The sequence below is a fragment of the Haplochromis burtoni genome, unplaced genomic scaffold (genome assembly GCF_018398535.1).
Source record: "Haplochromis burtoni strain Fernald_Lab_line unplaced genomic scaffold, NCSU_Asbu1 Contig_23, whole genome shotgun sequence".
NCBI lineage: Eukaryota > Metazoa > Chordata > Actinopteri > Cichliformes > Cichlidae > Haplochromis > Haplochromis burtoni.
In genome coordinates, this window is record NW_024582384.1 from 1,119,404 (window position 1) to 1,133,000 (window position 13,597).

The 13,597-nt window shown below is 43.8% G+C and overlaps 1 protein-coding gene across 6 annotated transcripts in view; it reads right to left on the minus strand.

Annotated features, from left to right (window-relative positions):
* sec16a (SEC16 homolog A, endoplasmic reticulum export factor) overlaps positions 1-11,884 on the minus strand; it is a 21,481-nt gene extending 9,597 nt beyond the window's left edge. For 2 of the 6 annotated variants that reach the window (XM_005917278.2, XM_005917273.2), the window contains exons 1-12: positions 11,780-11,884; positions 6,778-10,152; positions 6,546-6,697; positions 6,242-6,324; positions 6,020-6,134; positions 5,675-5,864; positions 5,285-5,465; positions 5,047-5,189; positions 4,297-4,358; positions 596-734; positions 243-485; positions 69-166 (exon numbers count right to left, since the gene is read on the minus strand). In XM_005917278.2, the coding sequence (XP_005917340.1) occupies positions 69-166; positions 243-485; positions 596-734; positions 4,297-4,358; positions 5,047-5,189; positions 5,285-5,465; positions 5,675-5,864; positions 6,020-6,134; positions 6,242-6,324; positions 6,546-6,697; positions 6,778-10,080 (4,709 nt within the window). In that variant the 5' untranslated portion in view covers positions 10,081-10,152; positions 11,780-11,884. The other 4 variants (XM_042218753.1, XM_005917274.2, XM_005917276.3 and 1 more) reach the window with 4 other exon arrangements.
* Between the last annotated feature and the right edge of the window lie 1,713 nt (positions 11,885-13,597).

The following is a 13,597-nucleotide window of genomic DNA, read 5'->3' on the forward strand; positions in this document are numbered from 1 at the left end:
AATAATATAATAACAATCATAGAACAAATAGGACCAAAGTTAATTATTCTCACATCTGATTTCTTTACCTCGTCATGACTCGGGCATGAGTCCTGTTGTCCATCTTACTGGCCAATAGCAGGGCATGGCCCCAGAGACCTCCCTTCATGGCTGCTTCTAGTGCATCCTAATTCAACAACGTTCAGGTATTTAAAATCTTGCAAGTTAATACCTCATACTGCATTTCTTATGTACAATTTTACCTTCTTTCGGCCAAACAGCAGCAGCTCCCTGAAGCGTTCTGTTTCTTTGCCAAAATTTTCTGGGACAGTCATGAAAGTGTCCGACAGTAGAGACAGTGGTCCGGCTCCAGGCTCTTCCTCGGCTCTCGCCAGTGGCTCGTTATTAAAATCAATCAAGTTGGCTTCATTAGGACTCTTGCCGGGAAGCCAGACAGAGCGATGCTCCTTCAGCAAGAGGTCAGCAATATCTGTGCCCACAACAGTCTGAGGAAACAGAGTACGAGTTAAAACGTTGTCTCACACAAATGTGAAAAGCCACAGTCTTGCCTTAATTTCAATGTATGGTAAGTTTAGTGGTGCCTGCACAGTCTTACCCCATTCTGTCTACATAGCAGCATGATGAAGTCCCAGAGGAGGCGGGCAGAGTCTCTGTCTAAGAGGTTGTTATCACGGGAACACTCCAATGCTTTGTTCTGGGAGAATTTAATCACGTCCACCTTGTGAGTCTCTTCCCTGATGGACAAGATGCAATATTAAAACAGAAAAGCAGTCAATGATGCATTCAATATAAATAGGGAGTTTTAGGCTCTGGCTAGGAATTAGATTTATTTCATTGCTGTTACGGCCCTGGCCATAAGCTGAATCCTGGTGGCCGTTTTAGGTTTTTTCTGTCTGTGTCTTTAAGAGGCTCTTCAGGTTCTTCCTAATTGGAAAGCTGGCTGCTGCTGATTGGCTTCTTGATCATGTGGCTGCTTTGAAAATCCCTCACCAGCAGTTCTCCCGGGGCAGCAACTGACAGCAGCAGCAGCAGACCCAACCATGGCCTCCAAAACCCTCTGTGATTTTTGTGCTTTCCTGATTATTGAGTTTGTAAATAAATAGATTATGGATCACATGTAAATAGGGGCACCGTTTTCTCCTGTTTATTCAGTTAGGGGTAGCACCTGTCGTTTGTTTGGTTTGTGTTTCACCTAGGTTTTAGGTAGCACCTCCCTTTTTGAATGTTTGTTATTTTGGCGTTTGTTCACCCCAGAGTTAAGCTTTCAGTTTGGACAAAACAACCTTTCACTTGAAATTTGGTTTCTGGGTATGGTTTTGGGGACAAGGGTGGCGTCACTTCCTTTTTGTCCACAGCTTTTGGTTGGCAGTTTTCTGGTAGGGTAGGGGGTATACTAGCCACAATGACTTTTGATGTGGATGGTTTTGTACAACGGCCCACCATGGATAAGTTGCAATGATGCACGAAGGCAGATTTGTTGTTGGTGGCTAATTTGTTTAATGTTAGTGTCCCCTTAAATGCACAAAAAGCAGAAATTAAGCAGTGTCTGGCAGAGCAGCTGGTAGAAAAGGGGATAACTGCAAAGGTGAAACCTCGACTGGTTGATGCTTCTGAGAATTTGGTGGTGGATGTGGGAGCAGAAGCTGCAGCAACCATCCCACAAGCTGTCAGTGGATGGATGACACTGGGGCGGAGGCTCCTGCTGCCATTTAGGTCCCAAACATTGAACCAGCTGGTCAGTTACAGGCAGGAATGGTTACAGAGGATATCAAGCTCGCCCTTTGCCTGAAAGAGGTCGAGCTTGAGACTAAAGCCAAAGAAGCTGAGCTTATGCATCCCCGCGTAAGGGCTATGGAGCTAGATCCTTCCCAGGAACACAATGCTATGTCTACCCCGTCAGCAAAACTTCCGAGACATTCTCCTCTGACCAGTTCAATGCAAGTAAACAAGTTGCCTTAGGGTCACCTTTCAGAGAAAGTGAGGTTGATTCTTACTTTAACGCCTTTGCATCACAACCACTTTAAAGTGGCCCAGTGGTTAGCTGCGAGTAAAGTGAAGGATTTTATTAGCTAAGAGAATTCGTCCTATTGGAAGAATTCAAAATGTGTCTCCCTGAGAATGTTGTTGTGTATCTCAATGAGCAAAAGGTGGATTCTAAAGCTGCTGTTCTCACAGATGAGTTTTCGTTTTCAGCTGTGCACCATGAAAAGGTTTCTCCTAAGTGTCAAACGCGACATCTCATTGCTAATTGTCCGTTACTTCGCTGCAAAGAGCAAGCTCAAACCTCGAAAAAGACAAAAAGTGTTGATTTCGTTCGGTCGGTGTCCGCTCCTAATCCCGTCAGTGATGAACCAGGAAATGACTGTCTTGACAGCAGTTACTGACCTTTCATTTCAAAAGGGCTCGTCTCACTGAGTGGGAAAGAGGAAGATCATGTGCCGATTGCAATTTTGCACGACACTGGGGCTACCCAGTCTCTCATTTTGGAGAGTGCGGTGCTGACGCTCTCGTATGAGGAGTGAAAATGAGTGTGTTATGGGCTCCGATCGAGAAAACACTAAACACCACTAATTTGAGGGATTTTCTTTCTCCCAAGTACTGAAAACTCAGTGTAACCACCTCTGAAGTTTTCTGATCAGTTTGTTTGTGCAGTGCATTGTCTGAATAGTAGCATGTTTTGTGCTTGGGGTCTGCTCTGTCTTGCTGCCCACAGTAACTGTCCAATCATGGCTGTGGTGCCCTTGTGGGATTAATAGGAATAGGCTGTAGGTTCTTTTTTTTTGTTTTGTTTTTTTAAATGTACATATCTTCTTGTACTGAAGAGAATGAAGCTCTATCCCGACGTAGCTGAAGCTGTTATGTTCTTCTCGTCCAACTTGAAAAGCAGCTTTCAGTTTGGGGATGACTACTGTGGAGAACATGTCTGAACCACCCCACATAAAATCATCTACATGACATGCAAGTACCCCTGTCACCTTATAGAGATCATCTAGCCAGTAGAAGACAGCTGAATCTACTTTTGACACTGTGCCCCCCAGCTTCTGCATGGTTTCTTTCACCCAGTTTTATCTGCATAATGAAGCATCTGCCAGGCCATAAACACATTTATTCAATTTCATGTAGTTCCTTTGCTCTGTGCTTCTACCGGTGGTAACTGAGCCACGTTAACGCAGCTTAAATGTGTTAACGCCGCCATCATGATTAAGGCGATTAAAATTTTTAACGTACTCAACCAGTCTAGCTTTGGGTACAATGCCCACTGGTGTTTCCTTGAGTGTGCACACCCACCTTGTTGATATACATTTCTGACCCTTGTCTTTCTCCTCTTTAAACACATCGTTTCTTTTCCCAGTTGTCAAGTTCAGTTTGTTTGGCTTGTGAGAAGATGTCTTCCTTCACCACTAATCTTTCATCTCTGTCTGTGCATGACTTGGCATCTTCAGACTGTGTCACTTGGAGGTTGTTTATTTGCTGCACATTAATGGAACCCATGGATCCAGCAATTTCCTCGGGCTCACTGTACTCCATGTTGTACCACTTTGTGTTTCCCAGTGGCTTTTCCTGCTCGACTGATTATTTTTCCAGCATATGTTTGACCTGTTTCTTTGTCTGTGTATTTAATTATTTGTCCAACTTTAAGTTTTAGTCCTTCTATATCTGTGGTTGAGTGGGACAGTGTAGGACCTCTTTCTCTAGCTTGTACTGGATCACAGAAGGACTGTTTTCTGTAGTACCAAGCAGTTCAATTTTTGTTGATGCCATCTCCTCACGTTTGCTTTCAAAAATCGTGTTCCTCAGCAAGTACCACTGCTGGGGTCTTTAAAAGACTTTCATCTGTTTTAATCTGATTTTCCTCTTCAGTTTCTTCCATTTTCACTTGTGGTTCATCCACTTTTCTGAGCCTAGACTGGTGTACTCTGACATAGGTTCCTCCACACCTGGCAAATATTACTACACCTTGGCCAATGACCACACCTGGACCTTTCCACTCATGACAATCTCTCCTTTTATAATGGACTTCGGCCCCAATTTCATATTTGTCAACAATGGATTGCAGCTGTTTGCGAAAAGCTCTTCGTATCTCTCAGAGCATTCAGCTTTCAATGTTAGTCCAATAATCAAACAATTGACATTAGAAGTCCAACTTTAATGGTCGCCTTCCTTTGCACAACCACCGAAAAGCCAACCCTCCAAACTTCTACTCCCCCCTTTTCCACCTGTGTGTAGCCACCCCCTCCACGGGACACTTGTGCAGTAGGTTACATACATCTTAACACAAAGGTAGAATTCCCTTACTTGACAAGAGGTCCAGGGAAACCTCGCAGTTCTGCCTGATCAGTGGTATCCTGCAGCATGGTCTATAAATACAGGCAAAGGATATAATAATTCTTCAGATTATGGACACACACACACACACTAAGTTTACGGGCAAATGCTAACAGTTACTTCAGGGCTTCTATCAGAACATAATGGATATCATCAATACTGTTCCATCTGCTAGTCATTGTTTATGAATGAAGATAAATTCAAATTAACAAGAAGTTAAATCACTGTTAGACAACAGCTGATGGTTTTGAGACTGCATTCTAGCTAATGCAATCTCTCTTTTGCCCTTCGCACAGCATGTTTACCTGCATACTGCTCAAAGGTTATTGCTCAGTATTACTGGGACTATGAGCAGACATCTCGTCTCTTTCCTATTTTATGGGAAAAGCTGTGTGAATCAACCCATACAATCTAGTGGTCTTTAAGTGTCAGTGATTTCAGATCATTTTATGTTGTACATTTAACATTTTGTGTCTGCTAAAGTAAATCCGCCATAATCTTAATAAGATAAATAATGGGAAATAGAAAAAAAGGAAGAATTTTTTCCTTAAAAGACACACAGCTCATTAGTTTTAGTGCTGCTTATTTTGCTAGGTTTATTGAAACCGGAGTAATACAGTTTCAGGAACATCTTCCAAAAGACCCAAAATAAACAAACAAAAAAAGCCAACCAAAAAACAAAACAATATATCAATGAAATATGGTCTGTTAAAGCCATACCTCAAGGTTGTGGATATCAACTAGAGCAGGCTGTCCTGCTGAGGGCAGATTTGGCAGAACCTGAACAAGATGTCCACCAGGTCCAAAACGAGCACAGCGGTGTGGTATGGTGAACTTTTCTGGGGTTGCAGGACGAGGAGGGGCTAGAGGAGAAAAAACAAAGAGAATCAGACCATTCAACTCAGCTAAGGACCCTTAGAAATGAAAAAAATGCTTCAAAGAGTGATGCAGCACTTACGCTGCTCAGGGGCAATCCAGGTGCTTTCGGTGGTATACCCAGAGGGATAGTACTGGCTATAGTTGTGAGATGCATCAGTCTGATCTGGGTACTGCCCATAGGAGTAATCCACAGCCAGAGTGGATGATGTGTTATCATATGCTGCTGACACCAAGTCAGGCTGGCTCCTGTACACTTGGCTCTGTAACAAAGAGAGAATTATTATTTATAATGCAAATGAAACATTAAAAAAAAAAATACATGGAAAAAGAATTTGTAAATTAATTTTTGCTTTAACAATATTTCTACAGTGATTACTCATAAATTTTGGCCTGGTCTCCATTTGTGGTTCAGCCAGATAACTGCATACACAGAATACTTGTGAGACATATGTGGGAAAAAAAAAATTGCCTGTTGCGATCGTGAGCTGAAGCTACTCCGTCTGCTGTGGTGACTGTGGGAGCTGTGGACTGACTGTTCACTGTGGACACTGCGCCGGTCAAAGTCATCACCATAAGCATCTCCCTGACGACGGTAGTCCTCATCAAAGCTAGCATCGTAACCAGGATAGTACTGCCACTGGTCCTCATAGCCAGCCTTCCTGTGAGTGAAATGTTGTAAATTGAATTTAGATTTTCTTTTTCCATGAGACATGCATGAACAATAACACTTCTTACACTGCCTTTTATTACTCACTGTAAATGTACATTAATATTATAACAACTCCATGATGTCCAAACAGTATTCTCTGCATACCTGGTAGGATACATAGATTGATTGCTGTAGCTGTCTCCCCTTCTGCTATCATCATAAGCCCAGTAGGACTGGTCATAGTATCCTCTATATCTGGGGTCATAGTGTCCATAGTATCCTTTACGCAGAAAATATGAAACGGAGACAGGGAAAGACATGAATTAAGAAAAAAAAATAAATAAATAAATATTCAAAGCTTTCAACACTATGAGCTACGAGCCATACCTCCAAAGTACTTGGCATAATTTGCATAATAATCACTATAGGCACTTTGGTTTGCTCTGTGGTAATCCTCGTGATAGCCTTGCCTTAAGGGGAGAGAAAAAAACAATTCAAAGATAAGGTAATGATGAATGAAGTAGTACAATGTATTAACACAGATTTTTTACATCCAACAAAACCAACATCACAGCAGGGAATTCTTTAACTTGCAAAATCCTCTTAAGATACTTAAAAACTCAATTTATAAATCAGAAACACGTGAAAAGACAGTACACACCATTCAAGTGATCTTGTGAGTTTCACTAACCTGGATGATGGCCTGTCAGAGTACTGGCTGGCTCTAGAGTTAGGACGCTCCGGCTGAGGCTCTCTGTACTGGTAGTTTGTATCACGATAACTTTGGGTCTGCCCCTCATATCTGCCATACCAAGGATCTACTCTGTTCCTGTATGGTCCTGCCTAAGAAATAAGAGCACCAATAGAAATTGGGAAATAAATATTCACATGCTAGGTTAAATAAAAGGACACCTTATACTTACTTGATAATATGGCTGTGCTCTAGGATCCCCAGATGGAGGTGGGTATTGGCCAGAAGGATATGGTGCTCTGCTATCTGGGTAGTCTCCATAATTATTATAATAGCCACTATACATCTGACCCGGTGCTGGTGGAGGCCCATAGCCTTGATGGCTTCCTGCAGAGGATGGTGGGCGAGGTGGCTCCGCAGGAGTTGTCTGTGGAGCCCCTGGAGGACCTTGAGGCCCAGGAGGAGGAGCATTTCCTGCAGATGGCCCCTGTATTGGAGCAGGATACTGGTAACTGGGGGGTTGTGCTCCACTCGCTGTAACAGGAGGAGCATCTTTTTGTCCGTGCTGTGCAGCCTGAGAATCTAATACCTTAGGAGGTTCTGCTGGGGGCTGCTGGGTGTTTGGAGCTGTTTGAGAGGGTGCTGGTGGTACCTGTGTGGTAGATGAAGAAGTTGGAGTCTGGACAGAGGCATTCCCTTCCACTTTTAGAGCATCTTTGGTGACCTGTAGGTAAAATCCATTACTAGATTGTGGAGACTCGTGAAGAGAGGAAGGGTGTCCAGAAGCCTGGCTCTGGGCTTGTGATTGGTGCATAGAAAAATCAAGCAGTTCATAATTTGATGGCTGATTATGATTAGAGGAAGGATCATTCACAAGAGAAGTTTGCAGATTAACTTGGAGAGCAGAGTTACTCTCTCCAGCCACTGATTGACCCCTTGAAAGAGGAGGGCGGACAGGCTGGGGATGTGGCGATGCTGTGATTTCTGATGTCGTAGCTGCTGTGTTGTCTCGAGTCAGATTGAGTGGACTCTGATTAGAAGCCGAAACACTGAAGCTCAGGATTCCAGGAGAAAAAAGTGGATTTTGATTACATGTTACTGAAGCTGGTTGGGAGGTAGTGGGACCCTGCCCCTGTGCAATCAATCTCACAGGTGGGGTAGTTTCCCTAAGGCTACTTTGAGTGGCTGCTTGAGGAGTGGTACTAGGGGGAATCACACTGTAATTGGACACTGGCGGGGCAATGAAAACAGGTTGGTGAAGCGAGCCAGACACAAGGAGAGATGCATAGCCCAGGTTGCCTTGAGAGTCACTTGGCTCTGCCTCACTCACCTTTGGCGGGTTCTCTAGATTCTCTGAGTGCTGATGCGAAGGTGGCTGGGTTCTTTGGGAGGGCTGCAGGTCCAGTGGACCATCCTCTGGAGGTTGGATAACATCAGCACTTGGCTCTCGTAATGGGGCAAGAACTATTGGGGCAGCAGGGGCGAGGAGGATGTTACCGCCCAAGGTCGTAGGATCATTCTGAGCCCACAGAGTAGTGGCAGGACTCTCACAGGGCTGATTAACTCCATGAGCACGGGATGAAGGTCGAGAGTGAGAATAGACCACTGGGTGTGTCAAAGGAGGTACGGCACCTCCAGCACCTGCAGGCAGAGGGTGACCTGAGCCATAAACATTTTCCATATTGTCTGGTGGCTGCTCCATATTACCTGGTGTACAATCTGCACCCCCTTCTGCTACCATTTTAGCCCTGTCAATCTCAGCAGGACGCACCCCGACCCCATGTGAGCGCACAGGTTCGAAAGAGCTGTTAGCACTGGCCTGAAAGATACCGGTTGGTTTGGGAGGGCTAGGCGTGGGGGGCCACATTTGCTCCAGAGAGCTCTGCTGTACACCCACATCTCCAGCTGGAGAAGTGTCAATCTGTTCAAAGTAGCCTCCAGCTGCAGCAGCAGCGACAGGCTGATTAGGATCATCAGAGAGTCGTGAGCTTTCCTGTTGAATAAAGGTGCCCACCACCCCCTGATGTCGACGAGTGCCTGTTCCACTCCCATGGCTCATGTTGCTGTAGTTGGACGACACACTGGCAGATCTCATTGGTCTGGGAATTGAATCTGGAGTCTCCAGGTTGGGTCCAGTTTCAAACTGCTCAGCACTGTGGGGTGCAGTAGCAGCAGTATTACTATGGATTTCACTGGGTAATACTTCTTGGTTTGGAACACACTCCAAATTCTCTACATGGTCAAACTGTGAATCAGATGGCTTCTGAGCATTTCCCTGTGATGGTTGATTGCCATCGATCATGTAAGGTACTTGTGAGTGATCTTGAAGAAAAGCTCCTTGGTAATCTGAAGAAACATCTGCATGACTACTGTGTGCCTGCTGGTTGTTGTGAAGTTGAAAAGTTCCAGCAATACCATTTACTGCCTTATTTCTCTCTGCAGACAGCGTTTCCTCATTTTCCACATCATTGTCTTTGAAGAACATTGAAAGTGTACCGGATTCCTGGTAATGTGGAAGTGGGGCTGGGACAGTACTAGAACTAGGCCCAGGCGCAGTACTGGTTGCAGGCTGAGATCCAGCAGCATCAAGAAGGGGCTGAGGATGACCCATACCAGTACCCATTTGATGGTAGCCCGAGTCCTGTGGGGGCGGGTTAAACCAAAGATCTGGTGCAGCAGAGCTCTGACTGAAGTAACTCTGTGTTTGGAAATGGGAATTATGCTGTTGGGGACCATTTGGGTCTGGCCACTGAGAAGTAGGAGGTTTTAGTGGATTTTGAGAAGGAAGAGAAGCCTGATTCTGAAGATGTGCAGGTTGGGTCAGAGGGGTAGGGGTGTTGTGAAGGGGTGATGGGCTGTGGGAGGGGTACATCTGGGTTTGTGGAGGCATATTAAATGGCTGTGGTACAGGGTCACTAGTAGGCTGGAAATAGTTCTGAACTGATGGGGGGCGACTTCCGTGATCAGGGGCCCACTGGGAAGAGGAGGTGGTGACCGGTGGCAGTGGCTGGAAGGGCACTGGCAGAGGACCAGACTGTCCTTGAAATTCAGGGTTCAAAGGTGTCTGACTAGGTTCTGAGGCTGTAGCCATAGGTGCTGACTCTGTGGATGCAGATGGTATCTGTTCTCTTGAATTAAAATATCCCTGTTCATTATGTGAAGATACGTATCCAGTTGGACCAAGGGGTGGTGTACTGTGAGGGTTGAAGAGGGTCATTCCAGAAGCAGCAGCTGTGGCACCCTCCAGTGTCTGTGGTTGCGGAGGCAGCCCTGAGCCAGGTTGAGGGTACATGGCATTAGATGGTGTTTGCACTGGTGCAGGGCTGCTGTTAGATACTGTTGGGAGGCCACCTGCAGCCATAGGGGGAGGAGCTCTACTAAAAGCAAAAGGGTCTGTCATGGGTTGAGCAACAGGAGGCATTGTGGCAGGAGCTGCAGCAGCATGCTTGTAAGGCCTGGTCCTGCGGAACATATTGGGCCCAGAAGGAGGAGGGCCAGAGGCTCCTGGTCGTCCAGTCCGGGGAGGGGGCTGCATGTCCGCAGAGTTAACAGGTCCGAGGACCAGGTCACTCTAAGAGATCTCACTGAAGACTGAAGTCAGGCGTAGCTGAATAGAGACAAGAAAGAGGAAGTGATTAACAAAAAGCCCTGCCTCTTTGGGATACTTTACCACACCTTTGTTTGCATTTTAGCCTGTGGTCCTATTCAAACCAAACGTACAACGTGGCAAGTTCTACATCAGCCCTCAAGATGCTGTGGTGGGTAAATACATATAGTGCTCAATTCAATACAACACACTTGATTTACTGTAATGCATACTTGGTATACTAGTATACTAGTAATTAAATGGTCTGTAGAGCATTTGATGGTCATCTTACTGGTAATATATTATGAACCAAAGCACTGATGTAAGTCTATACACTTGTATAGTGTATATCACCCAGGTGAGGAAAATATAATATATGAAATTTATGAAAATTTCCTTAAAAAATAAACAAAAACAGGAAACTTAAATTAACATCACAGATCTCATGGAGGCTGCAAAGTTGAGTAGCTAAATAGTTTCTTTAAAAAGAAAAAAAAAAAGCACCTGCTTTTGCGTCAAATGCAGCTTTTAGCCGAAAGTCAAACTGAACTGCTCTACTGACAAGAGACCACAGTGCCATTGCATCTATAGTTGTTTCTTGAGTTCAGGTAAGGATGAAATCAGCCAAACAGGGGTGGAAACTATGATTAAAATTATTTACACTTAGCATTAACTGGTAACTGTCACATGAGTCGTGCCACTACCCTTGTACAACATGTGTACACTTTTCTCAGTTGAAATGCAAAAGTTAATAGTGGACAGTCATTTAAATCACGCCACTACGTAGTATTAAGATCAAGGCCATGTATATTATTTGTCAAACAGAGATACTGAGCGTGTCTCAGTAGGAAGTTGAGTCAAGCTAACACGGCCTGTCAATAAGCATTTCAAATGCTAGATGTTTGGAGAGAAAGAAGACACGGAACTAATGTAACGTAGGGAAGTACATTTGGCCAGACGGGCTCTACCGGGGAGATCCCGGATCTTCCCGGCGCTCTAGGATATAAATTTACCAAGAGCCGTTGCACCCTCTTAAGCTTCGTATCGTTAGCACCGCAGATCTGCCAACTTAGAAAAGTCACAAAGTTAGCGTTGTTAGACATACGCTCCCTACTTCTTATCACTACTTGCCAGTTGTTCCAATATAGATGGCTGCTAAATCTCTTTGGTCTGGCACGACATTGAGATAGTGTTACACATTAAGCGACAGTCGGGTAAAGGTCCGGTGATTGGTACAACAGCTAACGGGAACCGTTCGGTGCTCCGTATGTCCCAAACGCCGGAGCCAGCAAATCACTAACATCTAAAGTCTGCCCGAATTCGTCCTTACACCAGCAGTTCTGTGAGTCACGAAAGGCGTAAAATTTCGGCACAAACTCAACATTGACATGGTTACACCGCAATAAGTTACAAGTCGCTGGCCACTCGTCGACCATAATTTAACAGGTTCACAGCCTGGTCAGCTAGCATTAGCACTGCTGCTTACTTAGCATTCCTGGCTAACTAGCCTGCGCTAATCACAAGGTAACAGTTCCCTGCCTGCCACAGACACCAGATTAAAACACCTAGAGTAAAACATTGTTAACTGTGTTGCAGATATACTCTTACCCGCTGTCGGAAATGTGTACAGAAATGAATAAATTCTTACAAGTATGCTGGAGTGTGACACACCGCCACCATCTTCAATGAACACATCCTACTAGGCTACGTGTACAAGCAGCGTCACGGGCCAAACAACGACTGCGTCGCAAGAGGGTGGGGTTTATTAAATACCCTTTCCGTATATTTATCATCCGATTCTATTTAAGTGCAAAATTAATTGAAATATGGTATTTTGACGGCAATGCTATAATGAAAACACTAAATAGTCGTGTTTGACTTGGACATGGAAACTGCAACACAATTTTAATGCACTTAAAGGGGAATAAATAGGGACTCCAGATTCTAATAATGACATACCCTATGATATATCAAGTTCATGCTAAGCTATGTGTGCAATAAAAGACTATAACAGGCTGCTCGTGTTGTGTGAGGCATTATAATAGACTACCATAATAGACTATTTGTACCACTCAGTGTACAATTAAAGCATGCAAAACGGGTATTTGTCCACTGGGGAGCACTATCGTATCATCAACCTGAAAGCTTCTCGGATGAGAGGTGAAACGTCTTCAAGCAACTTAAAGAAGTCCAGACGCTTTTCTTTCCAAGCTCTTTAGACAACCTGAAATCCACTTGCTCCTTACTGGCAAAGTAGGTAGGAATGAGCCACCAAAATAAAATGATCTTCACTTGTTCTTGAATATTGTGGCATAGAGTGACAGTTTGTTTAAATACCCGGTTCCACTTTTTACAGACGTCAACTAAAGCTGAAGTATAGTGGGATTTGGTCTCGTTAAATCAAGTCAAGGAAGTCAGAGTAAGTCAAAGTCAACCTTATTGTCAGTTCTGCAACATATACAGAACATAGAAGAATTAAAAAAAATCCCGCAGCCACAGTGCGAAACTATAGTGAATCAAAAATAAGAGAAAATAGGGAGATATAAGAATATGACGTACAGGTATGAATATACATATATATTATATCAAACTACAGCTCTGAATTGCATGAGATATATACAAGTAGTGCCATATATGTCTTAAAGTATATGAATTGTACAAGCATTCTTAAGGTTTTATAGATTATTGCTGATTTTTGTATGAAAATATGAAGTATAATTGAATTACTAAAAAGTCTGTGTACAGCATTACCGTTGAGACAACATCAGTATGGGACTGAATGTTTAGATAGCAGCAATATTCTCTTCTGCAACCAACAGCAGTAGTAAATATAAAGACTGGATTCAAGACACTTGTGTGCTGTCTTACTGTTGTCTTATTGGGAATGTTGTTGATTTTGAATGTGAACTTCCACAGACATAGTATGTGAAGTTCAGTTTCCACATCAGAAGCAAATGTAGAGGATTGCAAGAAAAAAAATCTCTTGCCACTGCACACACTATACAGATAAAAATAATTGGCCACACCTCTTGATGGTTGTTTTTTCTGAGCTTTGCCTTCAGCCTCTTAGTTAATTCAGATAAAACTGAGGTTATTGTACTTGGCCTTGAAAATCTTAGAAATTTGGTATCTAACCAGATTCTTACTCTGGATGGCATTACCTTGGCCTCCAGTAACGCTGTGAGGAACCTTGGAGTCATTTTTGACCAGGACATGTCCTTCAACGCACATATTAAACAAATATGTAAGACTGCTTTCTTCCATTTGCGCAACATCTCTAAAATTAGAAAAATCCTGTCTCAGAGTGACGCTGAAAAACTAGTTCATGCATTTATTACTTCCAGGCTGGACTACTGCAATTCGTTATTATCAGGATGTCCAAAAAACTCACTGAAAAGCCTTCAGTTAATCTAAAATGCTGCAGCAAGAGTACTGACAGGGACTCAAAAGAGAGAGCAGATTTCTC